The sequence below is a fragment of the Salmo trutta genome, chromosome 13, assembly GCF_901001165.1.
Source record: "Salmo trutta chromosome 13, fSalTru1.1, whole genome shotgun sequence".
Classification (NCBI taxonomy): Eukaryota; Metazoa; Chordata; class Actinopteri; order Salmoniformes; family Salmonidae; genus Salmo; species Salmo trutta.
In genome coordinates, this window is record NC_042969.1 from 12,017,711 (window position 1) to 12,033,914 (window position 16,204).

At 45.3% G+C, this 16,204-nt stretch overlaps 1 protein-coding gene across 2 annotated transcripts; it reads left to right on the forward strand.

Annotated features, from left to right (window-relative positions):
* The first annotated feature begins 508 nt into the window (after positions 1-508).
* LOC115205209 (neuronal acetylcholine receptor subunit non-alpha-3-like) lies at positions 509-10,339 on the forward strand. Of its 2 annotated transcripts, XM_029770946.1 has the most exons (7): positions 509-663; positions 1,517-1,854; positions 2,048-2,193; positions 7,723-7,767; positions 7,869-7,978; positions 8,412-9,333; positions 9,455-10,339. In XM_029770946.1, exons 3-7 carry the CDS (start codon positions 2,071-2,073, stop codon positions 9,611-9,613), a joined length of 1,359 nt encoding a protein of 452 aa, XP_029626806.1. In that variant the 5' UTR covers positions 509-663; positions 1,517-1,854; positions 2,048-2,070; the 3' UTR covers positions 9,614-10,339. The 2 variants fall into 2 exon arrangements, with proteins under 2 accessions (XP_029626806.1, XP_029626805.1); XM_029770945.1 differs by lacking the exon at positions 1,517-1,854.
* The last annotated feature ends 5,865 nt before the right edge of the window (positions 10,340-16,204 follow it).

Here is a 16,204-nt window from a genome sequence, read left to right on the forward strand (position 1 = left end):
ATGAAGAACTGGTAAGACTTTTTGTATCATATATTTGATCAACCCGAATTCACTGCTTTAAGCGCGCCCTAGTGGACAGTCCGTGCCCTGCATGTGGACTTTCAACAGACCTTACCTCAAACTGCTGCGATATATTAGGCTACCAAGCCATCTCCCAGTGTCTCAGAAGATCATTACAACAACGGCTAAACTTTAAGAGTTTAGTCTACGTGCTACAGTTTCCCCTCAGGTGCGCATGCACGCACGGTAATCTGCCAGGTGCTGTGGATCCTTAGCGGTTCCTCTGATTGGTTTAGGATCCTGTTTAAACCCCATTCAAACTCCCGCTCTGCTCCCTCCTCTTTGTCAGCGCGCTACACGCTGGAGGGATGTGCAGAACAGCGGTCGGTGCCAGTCCTCCACGCAACTGGAGTTTTGCACACCGGGAGCTCAGTGGAGGGCTCGTTTTCAATATTAGATAGGGTTTCTTTTCATTGTCAGCGTCACTAACGGAATTATGAGACTTGTTCATTGCTACGGGGGCTCTCGATTAGTTGTATGTCTTTAATGCATGATATTAGTTTATAGAAGCCTCTACAGAGCGGATGAGAATCATCATGAATTTGCGGGTATCTCTGCTTGTCCTTTCGGCGATGTGTGCGCTTTGTCTCGGTACCATCCCCGGTAAGTACAGGAACTGGAACAACTGCATGTGTTGTATGACAAGTAGTGTGAGTTCTAAACGTGTGGGGCTTGCGAGGGATAGCCTATATGGAACTGAAAAGTGGTTAGGATGGAAATGAAGGTTCCTCTATCCAGGTCACGGGGGGAAAACCATAACACATCTGGCCTTACATCCAAGTTAGGATATGACCTTCCTCAAGATTCCAATTACTCATATTCCATCTGACAAACTGGAAGCATTAACTGCGCGCCTGTTTCTCGAAGCAACCTGGATCAATCTCCGGAGGACGCTCGCGCTCGCGCCGGTCTGGTTCAGTTTCTGCTGACAGACAGAACCGGTCGACGGAAGCAGTGACAGACACGGTGTCAGGTGACAGTGTCTGTCTCTCTTTCTGTTCTCTTTCTGAAACTAACGGTCATAATATCTGGTGAATTATTGAAGGGCAATTTCCATTTGCCAGTAACACCCCAAGGCTGTTTGTAAACGATTGGTATATATGTGTGAAGGTTATGTTGAAGATGGCTAAATCTAAGTAGAGGGTTGCATTTTATTTCTAATGTAATACAGTTTTGATTCCTGGAAGGTAAGGATGTTAAGGCTGACAAAATGGGAGCCAGAGGGTAAATCAGCTCTAGCTGCAGATTAAGGGGCACATGCACACATACACACCCACACATTTTAAACACTTTATTTTAATCCAGCAATCAAATTTGACAAAAAAAGGATCCAACTATTTCAATGGTCCCTGTATGCATGGCACTCAAGGGTACAGGAAGCACCTCCTTCTCCAAACAGCTAGACTGCCCACGACAGCTGAAACAGAGCGGAACCTAGCCAATTGCTTTGCCCTAGTTTTTGTCAGGCCCTGCAATCTGGAGGCCACGGTCAAGCCTGTGGCCGAGACTGCCGAATATCAGCACCACCATCTTGAACCTACACCGAGGCTGTCCAAGTGTGCGAAGCACACAGAAAGCGAGGGAGGGATGAACCGAGACCACGAAAAACACATCCTTTCAGCCACACACTCATCTCTCCTGGAGGAGTTTCAGAGGAGTTTCAAGTCCTTTGAAAACCAGCCACAGGCTGCTGTGTTGCAGTGTCTGTGTCCCTCTAGCCTTCTGTCTGGCTCTCTGCTCCACCCCCTCCACTCCCACTCCTGTGTCATTGTGCAGCTGTTTGATCATACTCCGGTTCGTATTACTCAGCCCCTTCTCACGCAGGCCCAGTTAACACCATCTAGCTGCTAAACTAAAATTAGACACCTTTTAGTCTGTGAAGATTAAACGGTTTATATTAGAAATAATTGTTTAATTGACATTGAGCTTTCTCTCTTCTCTCAGCCCATTTAAACTCTCTCTCCCTCCCTTCCTCTCCCATCCCCAGGTGAGTTTGGATCTCTGGCTGAGATGGAGGATCTCCTGTTAAGGAACCTGTTCCAGGGGTACCAGCGCTGGGTCCGGCCCATCCAGCACGCCAACGACACGGTCACAGTACGCTTCGGACTCAAGATCTCACAGCTGGTGGACGTGGTGAGGATACCGTATGCATGCGCAGGCACGAACGCACACATGCTAAACGCACACTGTGGCTAAAGACCTTGCCATAAAAACAAACAGTAAAAGACATGGACGTTTTAAAATATCTTGTCTGAATGGCTTGAGCCATGTAGTTCTTGTAATTCTGACCCTGTCCATGTTGCTCAAACAAGTCATGCTGAAAGAAAGGACTCCTATAAACCACAGTGGAACAACTCCACCCCTGAGCTGGCCAAGGTCCTGAAATAAAGCTGGTGGCCTCAGTGGAACTTGTATCTAGCTTTTTCTCTCCTTTTATGAAACTCTCAGAACACGCTCTTTTCCAGCAGCTTTACATTGTTCAGGGCCTGATTTGATAAGGTGAGGTGGTTTAGCAGTTCTGTCAAAGAACACAAGCAGCCAATAGAACAGTCCCATTCATGGTCTTCAATATGAACCTTGCCTAAACAAACAGCAGGATACATATTCCCTACTCTCTCTCTCTCTTTCTCCCTCTTAGGGGAGGTGCCTGTGGCATGTATGCAATTGTTTCAACTCAAAAAGTGTGGTTGTCAATACTAACTGATATCATACCAAAGAGAGAGAATGAGAATGAAAGAATATATGAAAAGAGACGGGGGGAGAGGAAGAAAGAGAGCTGAAGCACAGGAAAAAGGGATAGGATAGGATAGGAAGAGAGAACCAGGAAGATAGAATCACAGGAGAAAGTGATAGATGGAGAGAGGAGTGCTCTGCTTCAGGCTGATAAGTGGTGCCGATGTTGCTAGCCGTCTGTCCTGTATTAGGTTACAGTTCACCTCTGGACTATGTAAACTAAAATCTTCCCTGTCATGTTGTCTTGCACCAAATGATCCTAAAGGAAACTCTGAAATGGAAAGATAGCACATTCACATGAAAATCTGTCGCCAATTGGATGGAAACGTATAGCTATAGACACCCTAAAGACTGGCAAATGTGCTAGTCCAGTGTCACTTTGATCATGGTTCACTAGCAGCCCCAAACATCTAAAGAATAATTAACCTTGTAAGAATTGAACTTAAACACCCCCCTCATTCTCATATGGAGGTTGATCATTTTTTTCATGGCAGTACTTATTTCCATCGTGGTCCCTATGTTTTCCATAAGTACATACAGTTAAAGTCGGAAGTTTACGTACACTTAGGTTGGAGTCATTAAAACTCTTTTTTTCAACCACTCCACAAATTTCTTGTTAACAAACTATAGTTTTGGCAAGTTGGTTAGGACATCTACTTTGTGCATGACACAAGTCATTTTTCCAACAATTGTTTACAGACCGATTATTTCACTTATAATTCACTGTATCACAATTCCAGTGGGTCAGAAGTTTACATGCACTAAGTTGACTGTGCCTTTAAACAGCTTGGAAAATTCCATGATGTCATGGCTTTAGACGCTTCTGATAGGCTAATTGACATCATTTGAGTCAATTGGAGGTGTACCTGAGGATGTATTTCAAGGCCTACCTTCAAACTCAGTGCCTCTTTGCTTGACATCATGGGAAAATCAAAAGAAATCAGCCAAGACCTCAGAAAATAAATTGTAGACCCCCACAAGTCTGGTTCATCCTTGGGAGCAATTTCCAAACGCCTGAAGGTACCACTTTCATCTGTACAAACAACAGTACGCAAGTATAAACACCATGGGAGCACGCAGCCGTCATACCACTCAGGAAGGAGACACATTCTGTCTCCTGGAGATGAACGTACTTTGGTGCGAAAAGTGCAAATCAATCCCAGAGCAACAGCAAAGGACCTTTTGAAGATGCTGGAGGAAACAGGTACAAAAGTACCTATATCCACAGTAAAACGAGTCCTATATCGATATAACCTGAAAGGCCGCTCAGCAAGGAAGAAGCCACTGCTCCAAAACCGCCATAAAAAAGCCAGACTATGGTTTGCACATGGGGACAAAGATCGTACTTTTGGAGAAATGTCCTCTGGTCTGATGTAACAAAAATAGAACTGCTTGGCCATAATGACAATCATTATGTTTGAAGGAAAAAGGGGAAGGCTTGCAAGTCGAAGAACACCATCCCAACTGTGAAGCACGGGGGTGGCAGCATCATGTTGTGGGGGTGCTTTGCTGCAGGAGGGACTGGTGCACTTCACAAAATAGAAGGCATCATGAGGAATGAAAATTATGTGGATATATTGAAGCAACATTTCAAGACATCATTCAGGAAGTTAAAGCTTGGTCGCAAATGGGTCTTCCAAATGGACAATGACCCCAAGCATACTTCCAAAGTTGTGGCAAAGTGACAACAAAGTCAAGGTATTGGAGTAGCCATCACAAAGCCCTGACCTCAATCCTATAGAAAATTTGTGGGCAGAACTGAAAAAGTGTGTGCGAGCAAGGAGGCATACAAACCTGACTCAGTTACACCAGCTCTGTCAGGAGGAATGGGCCAAAATTCATCCAACTTATTGTGGGAAGGCTACCCGAAAAGTTTGATCCAAGTTAAAAAATGTAAAGGCAATGCTACCAAATACTAATTGAGTGTATGTAAACTTCTGACCCACTGGGAATGTGATGAAAGAAATAAAAGCTGAAATAAATCATTCTCTCTACTATTATGCTGACATTTCACATTTTTAAATAAAGTGGTGATCCTAACTGACATGGGACAGGGAATTTTTACTAGGATTAAATGTCAGGAATTGTGAAACTGATTAAATGTTTTACTAGTTTACGGGTTTACTAGGATTAAATGTCAGGAATTGTGAAACTGAGTTTAAATGTATTTATCTAAGGTGTATGTAATCTTCCAACTTCAATTGTGTGTGTGTGTGTGTGTGTGTGTGTGTGTGTGTGTATATATATATATTCGTTTGCAAACTGATCTGTGACACGTATTAATGACAAAAAAAGCAAAAAATGCGGGGCTCAAAACAGGTGGCGCTCTGCCCCTCCTGCCCATGAATGACGGGTCGCCACTGCCCGCAATGGGGTCAGAGGCAGAGAATCCCAGTGGAGAGAGGGGAGCCGGCCAGGAAGAGACAGCAAGCAGCACTGCCTTGCCGTTCACCTTCACACCCCTGGACCAGACTACACTCAATCATTGAACCTACTGAAGAGCTGAGTCTTCAGTAAAGACTTAAAGGTTGACACCGAGTCTGCGTCTCTCACATGTATAGGCAGACCACTCAATAAAAATGTATCTCTATAGGATAAAGCTCAACATTTTGTGGACCGTAGCGTACGTGTAGGCGTGTATGACAGGACCAAATTAGAGAGATGGATAGAAGCAAGTCAATGTAATGCTTTGTAGGTTAGCAGTAAAACCTTAATCAGCCCTAGTCTTAACAGGAAGCCAGTGTAGAGCGGCTAGCACTGGAGTAATATGATCACATTTTTTGGTTCTAGTCAACATTCTAGCAGCCGTATTTTGCTCTAACTGAAATTGATTTAGTGCTTTATCCGGGCAGCCGGAGAGCAAAGCATTGTAGTATTCTAATCTAGAAGTGACAAAAGCATGGATTAGCTTTTCTGCATCATTTTTGGCCAAAACGTTTCAGATTTTTGCAATGTTACAAAGATGGAAGAAAGCTGCCTTTGAAATATTCTTGATATGTTCGTCAAAAGCGAGGTCAGGGTCCAGAGAAACACCGATGTCTTTCACAGTTTAATTTGAGAAGACTGTACAACCATCAAGATTAATTGTCAGATCAAACAACAGATCTCTTTGTTTCTTGGGACCTAGACCTAGCATCTCTGTTTTGTCTGAGTTTAAAAGTAAACCATTTTCCGCCATTCACTTCCTTCATGTCTGAAACACAGGCTTCCAGGGTAAGCAGTTTTGGGGCTGCACTATGTCTCATCAAAATGTACATGTGTGTGTCATTCACAAAGCAGTGAAAGTTGACATTGTGTTTCCAAATGACATCAAGAGGTAGAATATATAGTGAAAACAATAGTGGTCCTAAAACGGAAACTTGAGGAACACCGACACTTACATCCACAGAGACGAACTGATATCTTTCCCGACAGATGAGATCTAAACCACACAATAATTTGTAAGTGTAACCCAATTAGGGTTTCCAATCTCTCCAAAAGAATGTGGTGATCGACGGTGTCAAAAGCGGCACTAAGGTCTAGGAGCACGAGGACAGATGCATTAAAAGGTAATTTACCCCCTTCACGAGTGCAGTTTCAGTTTTATGATGGGGTCTCAAACCAGAATGTAGCAGTTGGTATACATTATTTGTCTTCAGGAAGGCAGTGAGTTGCTGTGCAACAGCTTTTTCAAATAGAGAGGAGTGGGTGATTCAATATAGGCTAATCGTTTTTTACATTTTCCGGGTCAAGGTTTGTCTTTTTCAAGAGAAGCTTTAATACTGCCACTTTTCCAGTGAGTTTGGTACACATCCGGAGGATAGGGAGCTGTTTATTATGTTCAACATAGGCAGGCAAAGCACAGGAAGCAGCTCTTTCAGTAGTTTAGTTGGAATAGGGTCCAGTGTGCAGCTGGATTAAAAAACTTGAGTGTCTCCATTGATCCTAGGTCCTGGCAGTTCTGTGCAGATTCAGGACAACTGAGTTTTGGAGAAATACTCAGATTCAAAGAGGAGTCTGATCATTAGAAAGCAAAATTACAATCTTTTCATCTAAGAATTTCATGAAGTCATCACTTCTGAAGTAAAAGCCATCTTCTCTTGGGGAATGCTGCTTTTAATTAGCTTTGGGACAGTATCAAAGCTAAATGTTGGATTGTTCTTATTCTCCTCATTAAGTTGGAAAAATAGGCTGATCGAGCAGCCGTGAGGGCTCTTCGATATTGCACGGTATTGTCTTTCCAAGCTAGTCGGAAGACTTCCAGTTTGATGGAGAGGTTATGGACATGCAGTCAGTGTCCAGATTTCAGTTCCAATTTAACCCATTTGAACAGTTGGCTACAGTTCCCTTGACGTGCCATAGGCCTACAGTATGTGAAGTCCCCATCTTCTGACTGTGGAATTTTGTATAGCGCCTCACAATCATCACACAACATAGGCACTGCTATCCTCTTTTACCACTTCCCCAGATCTTTCTAAAACATTACTTTACCACTTCCCCAGATCTTTCTAAAACATTACTTTACCACTTCCCCAGATCTTTCTAAAACATTACTTTACCACTTCCCCAGATCTTTCTAAAACATTACTTTTCAGACCCTTTATTTTCAACTCTCCATTACGCAGATTTTGGCGATTGGCGTGTTGGCTATTTGGCGCCCGTACGGTTTGGCTCTAAAGCTTAGGCTTATGCACTAATACCAGACAGACTAAAATGATAAAGGCAAAACCTTCATGTAGCCTATAGATATAAATTGCACAAGAGCGATACATTTATAAATTGTTTAAGGTTTAATCATGACATAATGTAAAAAGGAAATGGAACAGACAGCAAAATGTGATTCCATTTAAATGACATACGATACACATTTCTAACCTGGATGTCTCCTCCTCTCCTCTGCTCCACTCTACATGACCTCTCTTTCTCTCTCGCTCTCTCACACACACACAGGATGAGAAGAACCAGCTGATGACCACTAATGTGTGGCTGTGGCAGGTGAGGAGAAGGGGGTCACTGTAGCTTGTAAAAGAGGCATAGAAACTGTTGTTGTCCACAGAAGAGGATAGATGGATAACAATCTGTTTTTCCCTCAACAGGAGTGGATCGATTATAAACTGCGATGGAACCCTGAGGACTATGGTGGGATCACATCGATCAGAGTTCCATCTGAGACGATCTGGCTGCCTGACATTGTGCTCTATGAGAAGTAAGCTCAATGATAATGTCACATGTTATGAAGGGTTCCATTTAGCATAATGTCTTCAGACAAGACAGTGTAGCCTCCACCTATTTTCACACTAACAGCCCACATTGATACTCTATATCCTTTTTGTTTGATGTATTCCTAAAATATGTGTTTTATACACACCCTAGAAAGCCAGTATGAGGGTTAGCTCTCGGGCTACAATGAAAGGCGGCCAGTGTGTAGGGAAAAAAGATATCGGAGTTCAAAAAGTACTCGTACTCAAAACCATGAAGGCGAATAACTCAAGGAGGCCGAGATCCAAAAATCATATAAATAAATGAATCCATGCTCAAAAGAATTAAAAAAGTGGAAGTGCAAGTAAAATAAGTTTCGGACTTATACACACCATAATATTAACCCTAATCTTACCCCCTGCCCCTCTCTCCTCTCCCAGTGCTGACGGGCGGTTCGAGGGCTCCCTGATGACCAAAGCCATCGTTAAGTCCAACGGTAGAATCACGTGGACCCCTCCGGCCAGCTACAAGTCAGCCTGCACTATGGACGTCACCTTCTTCCCCTTTGACAGACAGAACTGCTCCATGAAGTTTGGCTCCTGGACCTACGATGGTAACATGGTGGACATGATCCTGTTAGATGACTATGTCGACAGGAAGGACTTCTTCGACAACGGAGAGTGGGAGATCCTGAACGCCACGGGGGCCAGAGGAAACCGGCGAGACGGGGTGTATTCCTTCCCCTTTATAACGTACTCGTTCATTCTGAAACGTCTCCCGCTGTTCTATACACTCTTTCTTATTATTCCGTGCCTCGGTCTGTCGTTCCTGACCGTGCTGGTGTTCTATCTTCCGTCGGATGAAGGGGAGAAGCTCTCTCTCTCCACCTCCGTCCTTGTGTCTCTCACTGTGTTCCTCCTGGTCATAGAAGAGATCATCCCATCTTCCTCCAAGGTCATCCCTCTCATCGGGGAGTACCTCCTCTTCATCATGATCTTCGTCACCCTCTCCATCATCGTCACGGTGTTTGTCATCAACGTGCACCACCGGTCCTCAGCCACCTACCACCCCATGTCCCCCTGGGTTCGCTCCCTCTTCCTTCAGAGGCTACCTTGGATGCTGTGCATGCGGGGCCACACTGACCGGTACCACTACCCAGAGCTGGCGCCGGAGAGCCCTGAGCTGAATCCCCGGTCTGGGGGCCGGAGTGGGGGTCAGAGGGGGAGCAGCGGGGCCTATGGACCGAGTCCTCTGGAGGGAAAGGAAGATGAGAGTCAAGCCTGGGTCACCATGCTGGAGAGAGCTACGTACTCTGTGCGTTACATCAGCTGCCATATACGCAAGGAACACTTTATCAGAGAGGTGGGTCACAATGCTATATGTTTTAATCAACATGATATGTAGTGTAATGCCCAGTTATGTTATACTAAGATGCTGAATTTGTTCCTGTTTCCCTGATTTTTCCTGTTCTTCCCGTTTTCAGGTGGTCCAGGACTGGAAGTTTGTGGCTCAGGTTCTGGACAGGATCTTCCTGTGGGCCTTCCTCTCGGTGTCTGTCCTGGGGACCATCCTAATCTTCACCCCTGCCCTGCAGATATTCCTTAGTACCCCTCCCCAGTCGGGACCCAGCAATCCCCATTAACTCATCACCCCCTCGCCAGTCCAGACCTAGCATCGCCCTCTAACTCAGCGTCCAGGCCCAGTCCAGGCCCTCTACCCCTTCCGAATTCCCCAAACTGAGGCCTGGACACCCTACCAACAACTCAACTCTGACCCCCAGTCTGGATCTATAGCCCCCTCTATCTCCGGTTTCTCCTGAGCTTTTCAGCCAACTGGCGATAGTCAGCACAGCTAACCCCCTACTGTTGAACTATGCCCTGCCTTCCTGTGCCACACCTTGAGTCAGAATTAGCACGTCACCACGCTAGAGCAGTTCTGCTATAGATCCTTTACCCGTGTTTACATATTATATTGTCTTTATGACAGTTGACTCGATGTACAGAAGATGAATGACAAAGCTAATTAGAAAGGTGTTCAAAGTTTGTATCAAAGCCACAATAGTATGTACAGTAATGTAGCATTCTATAGCACAAACATTGACTGAAACATTTTGAATTAGTGTAAAATGTACAATATATTCTCTGTAGGCACCAACAACATACTTAGTTCTTCTCATTATACTCCTCAAAGCCGTTATCGTCCGACCCAACTATTGTGATCTTAGTTAGTGTAACTTAGTTTGTCTGTGAGTAGAATGGTAGCGGCATCCAGGCCGCTCTGATTGGACGATCGGTGTTCTATTTGTGGTGATTCGGGCGGCAGGTAGCCTAGTGGTTAGAGCGAATCCCCCGAGCTGACAAGATAAAAATCTGTCGTTCTGCCCCTGAACAAGGCAGTTAACCCACTGTTCCTAGGCCGTCATTGTAAATAAGAATTTGTTCATAACTGACTTGCCTAATTAAATAAAAATAAATTGTGGAGGGTCCTCAGTTGCTAGGAATTGTTTGAGTTCTGTTTTTTGTTCTGGGTGTTGTATCCTTTGACTTTTATTTCACACTTGTTTGGTCACTCCGTCAACTAGTTAATTTAAATACATTATTATTCAGGTACAATGAATATAGTCCCAAAAAATTCCCCCGTAGATGTCCAGCCACATTTGTGATTACTGTTAAGGAGTATGATGGGTAACACAGTGAATCAGACTCTACAAACCATTGTTTTGATGTACTGATGTACATGAAATCATAATAAAGAGATTTTGAATACCGCAAGTTTGTATTTTGTCATGTAGTTTTGAATGCCTATATCTCTTCATTTGGATTCGCTTGGAACTCTGTTTGGAACGCAGATTGATGCTGCTGTTACGTTTTTGCGCAAGATAGTTGTGCGTGTAGTATTATTATATTCCACTAGGTGGCAACCTTGGTAAGACGATTGTCAGCTGTCTCTCTCCTACACATCAGCAGTCTGTAGGCCTATTGGAGGTGTTAGTCTATCAATCCTTTGGTCCTGATTCTTCACTATATGTAGATTTACATACACACTCATGCATGTGTTCTCATGCACACAAACACACGTCCCCACACATGCAGACACTCACATGCACAGCCACCATATCAAAAAGTAGGCACCTTGCCAGAGTGCATGCAAGACAAACACAATGACCTAAAGGAAGAAAAACTAATGATGTAGGATGCTTCTTTTTAGGTAGTGTGTCTTTGAGAAGCTGTACTGTACTCCCCTAAATCCAGCTGGTAAAGTGCATGGAACTGTTTCCTCCCAGGTCTAATGCTACACTAACACTGTCTACAATATCACATTGAGCTCTTTGTTCTTCCCCTCTTTCTTCCACTCCTTCCTGTGTAACCCTTGACCTTTTCACTCTGACTCCTAAGTGTTTGCGAGAGGTCCAATCTTTCCCAGACACCTCATAACTTTGCTCCCAATATGAAGATCTATGGTCTTCTTGGCCTGTTTATGTCAAGGCAGTCATTGGATCAACATGGGCTTGTTTCAGAACGACTTGTGGGTGTATTTCAGCAGTGTCTTCACCTGGGGTCGCTCAAGCGTCTCAGTGTGAATGCTGATTTTTGGATCAGTTTCGCCTTTTAGATCACAAAGAGTAAGACTACATGGACACGGTGGACCTGAACCTAGATCAGCACTCCTCCTGTGAGATGCGTGTTACATACGTAGTCCCGAACATCAAAGTCACAGAGCCTCAGACACAAACACCAAAACTAACCTGACCCCATTCCATCACATCCCTAGGTTGTGAGTGATGTGTCCAGGCCCTGCTAAAGCCAGGGCCGTCTTATCGTGTCCGTGTGTTTGCATGTGGACATAGATCGGGTGCATCTTAGTTTGCGTGTGTGTGTGCTTTGTGTGTATGTACATATTGTAGATACATGTGTGTGAGAGAGCGGATGAGTGTGTGTGTGTGTAATATTATCTGTGCAGATGTCCTGGGCAGTCTGTTAAATTTAAGTAACCACTCATGCAGGCAGGGGAGAGTGGACTACACGCTAGTCTACTGGAGAGTGGACTACACGCTAGTCTACTGGAGAGTGGACTACACTCTAGTCTACTGGAGAGTGGACTACACGCTTGTCTACTGGAGAGTGGACTACACGCTAGTCTACTGGAGAGCGGACTACACGCTAGTCTACTGGAGAGCAGACTACACACTAGTCTACTGGAGAGCGGACTACAAACTAGTCTACTGGAGAGCAGACTACACACTAGTCTACTGGAGAGCAGACTACACACTAGTCTACTGGAGAGCAGACTACACACTAGTCTACTGGAGAGCAGACTACACACTAGTCTACTGGAGAGCGGACTACAAACTAGTCTACTGGAGAGCAGACTACACACTAGTCTACTGGAGAGCAGACTACACGCTAGTCTACTGGAGAGCAGACTACACGCTAGTCTACTGGAGAGCAGACTACACGCTAGTCTACTGGAGAGCAGACTACACGCTAGTCTACTGGAGAGCAGACTACACACTAGTCTACTGGAGAGCAGACTACACACTAGTCTACTGGAGAGCGGACTACAAACTAGTCTACTGGAGAGCAGACTACACACTAGTCTACTGGAGAGCAGACTACACACTAGTCTACTGGAGAGCAGACTACACGCTAGTCTACTGGAGAGCAGACTACACGCTAGTCTACTGGAGAGCAGACTACACGCTAGTCTACTGGAGAGCAGACTACACACTAGTCTACTGGAGAGCAGACTACACGCTAGTCTACTGGAGAGCAGACTACAAACTAGTCTACTGGAGAGCAGACTACACGCTAGTCTACTGGAGAGCAGACTACACACTAGTCTACTGGAGAGCAGACTACACACTAGTCTACTGGAGAGCGGACTACACACTAGTCTACTGGAGAGCAGACTACACACTAGTCTACTGGAGAGCAGACTACACACTAGTCTACTGGAGAGCAGACTACACACTAGTCTACTGGAGAGCGGACTACACACTAGTCTACTGGAGAGCAGACTACACACTAGTCTACTGGAGAGCGGACTACACACTAGTCTACTGGAGAGCAGACTACACACTAGTCTACTGGAGAGCAGACTACACACTAGTCTACTGGAGAGCGGACTACACACTAGTCTACTGGAGAGCAGACTACACACTAGTCTACTGGAGAGCGGACTACACACTAGTCTACTGGAGAGCAGACTACACACTAGTCTACTGGAGAGCGGACTACACACTAGTCTACTGGAGAGCAGACTACACACTAGTCTACTGGAGAGCGGACTACACACTAGTCTACTGGAGAGCAGACTACACACTAGTCTACTGGAGAGCAGACTACACACTAGTCTACTGGAGAGCAGACTACACACTAGTCTACTGGAGAGCGGACTACACACTAGTCTACTGGAGAGCAGACTACACACTAGTCTACTGGAGAGCGGACTACACACTAGTCTACTGGAGAGCAGACTACACACTAGTCTACTGGAGAGTGGACTACACACTAGTCTACTGGAGAGCAGACTACACACTAGTCTACTGGAGAGCAGACTACACACTAGTCTACTGGAGAGCAGACTACACACTAGTCTACTGGAGAGCAGACTACACATTAGTCTACTGCATTAAATCCCATTAGTACAGCACATCTCATGTATAAAATATTTTAAAAATGAACAGGAGCCAAGCAGCTTTGTCCTCTTTATCTGACTCCATCTCTCAAGCATCCCTCCTTCCTTCCCTCCCTCCCTCCCTCCCTCATTCTTTCACTTATCAGATTTTTTTCTCACTCACTGTTTCACTCCCAACCCCCCCTTTCTTTCCACCTCTATAAAACACCTTATCTCTCATTCTCTTTCTGTCTCACACACACACACACACACACACACACACACACACACACACACACACACACACACACACACACACACACACACACACACACACACACACACACACACACACACACACACACACACACAGGGTGCTTGCTGACTCCTGTGGTCTGTCCTGCTGCCATATCGGATCTTGAGCTCACAGTGGGGCTCCTGCTGGTAAAGATCAGGCCACTGAGTCTCTGTCAGTCTGGATATCACCTCCAACAGAGAGAGAGAGCAGGGGGGGGGTGTAGAAGAGGGGGGGTCGAGAGAGACAGAAGAGAGAGAGAGGGGTAGAGAGAGAGAGATGGGGTAGAGAGAGACAGAAGAGAGAGAGGGGGTAGAGAGAGAGAGATGGGGTAGTGAGAGACAGAAGAGAGAGAGGGGGTAGAGAGAGAGATGGGGTAGAGAGAGACAGAAGAGAGAGGGGGGTAGAGAGAAAGATGGAGTAGAGAGAGAGAAAAGAGAGAGGGGGTAGAGAGAGAGATGGGGTAGAGAGAGACAGAAGAGAGAGGGGGGTAGAGAGAGAGAGATGGGGTAGAGAGAGACAGAAGAGAGAGAGGGGGTAGAGAGAAAGATGGAGTAGAGAGAGAGAAAAGAGAGAGGGGGTAGAGAGAGAGATGAGTAGAGAGAGACAGAAGAGAGAGAGGGGGTAGAGAGAGAGATGGGGTAGAGAGAGACAGAAGAGAGAGAGGGGGTAGAGAGAGAGAGATGGAGTAGAGAGAGACAGAAGAGAGAGAGGGGGTAGAGAGAGAGATGGGGTAGAGAGAGACAGAAGAGAGAGAGAGGGGGTAGAGAGAGAGAGATGGAGTAGAGAGAGACAGAAGAGAGAGAGGGGGTAGAGAGAGAGATGGGGTAGAGAGAGACAGAAGAGAGAGAGGGGGTAGAGAGAGAGAGATGGGGTAGAGAGAGACAGAAGAGAGAGAGGGGGTAGAGAGAAAGATGGGGTAGAGAGAGACAGAAGAGAGAGAGGGGGTAGAGAGAGAGAGATGGAGTAGAGAGAGAAAGAAATAGGGAAAAAATTGAAAAGAGAGGGAGGACAGGCAGACAGTCAGACAGTCAAAGTCTATGTTTTGGAAGCTTGGCACTCAAAATCTCTCTCACCCTAGCAGCCCAGAGTTCACGTTTCCCCTGTGACAGATCTGTCTACTCTGAGCAGAGTGTGTATTATTGCTTATCTCAAAGTGTGTGTTTGTGTGTGTTATGTGTTTACTGCTCTCAGTGAAAGGAAAGTCCCCCAGGAGTATGGAAGGGATAAAGGCGTGGGAGGCACTAGCACATTGGGAGCAAATTCTCCTGGTGTTTGGTGTGTTAGTGACGCTAAATGAGGAAACATACACACACACTCGCACTCAGACACACTTTGCCTCATCCCAACTGGTGAAATGACAGAGCAAATTTAGACCTGCAAAAGAGTTCTAGATACAGTGGGTGACATGGACACCTCGGCTGTCCCAGACAGGACAGATAGGACAGACACGGCGCAGACAGAGACAGCACCACCAAGCACTGGACAGTTCCCGTCTGGCTCTTCCTCCCCCCACCGCTAGCCTACTGTGCACCGGGCATGTCAGTGTGCACAAATCAAACCGTCCTGCTGCGATCGAGACAACCGAACTGTAAAATCGCAAGAACAAACATGTCAATGTTGCTTTTCTTTAGATCGCTTTTTAAAGTGGAAATTCCAGCTTGAGAGAGAGAGAGAAGGCAGCGCATTTGGTAGGCTATATTGCGCAGTGATTCCCCCTCACCGTTTATCGGATTCTATTCTCGTTGAAATTGTTTATGATGAATGAAGTTAATTGAAGTTAATTAATACTAGAATGGCGAAATGCCCTTTGACGGTTAGCACTAAACAATACTAACGTTAACACCTTTAGCCTATTCACCTATTATAGCCTACGGTCTATGACCTATTCACTCCCTTCCAATGTGTTTTGCTAGCCTATAGGTTACAACTCTCTCACAAGAACATTGATGGTCATATTTACGGTAAAACTATAAAACCAGACTCTGACCTCAACACTAAGCCCTTTCTGAATCTATAAACTCTTAGCGGGTCTTCACTAGTTACCACAGCCACAAAGTATATTTATTCAATTTCTCTTCTTAAAAATGTGATTTAAAAAAAAAAACCTAACCCTAACCTTAGCCCTAACCTTCACTACACTGTTAACCGTATGCCTAACCTTAAATGAAGACCAAAAAGCAAATGTTCGTTTTCATGAATTTTGACGAGCCAATTTGGAGTTTGTGGCTGTGGTAAATAGTGGAAAGCCCTCAGCGGGGCGCCGGAGACGGTGCGATCGGTGTCGCGCGCGTCGAACAGACCAAAGGAGCGGAGGAGTCG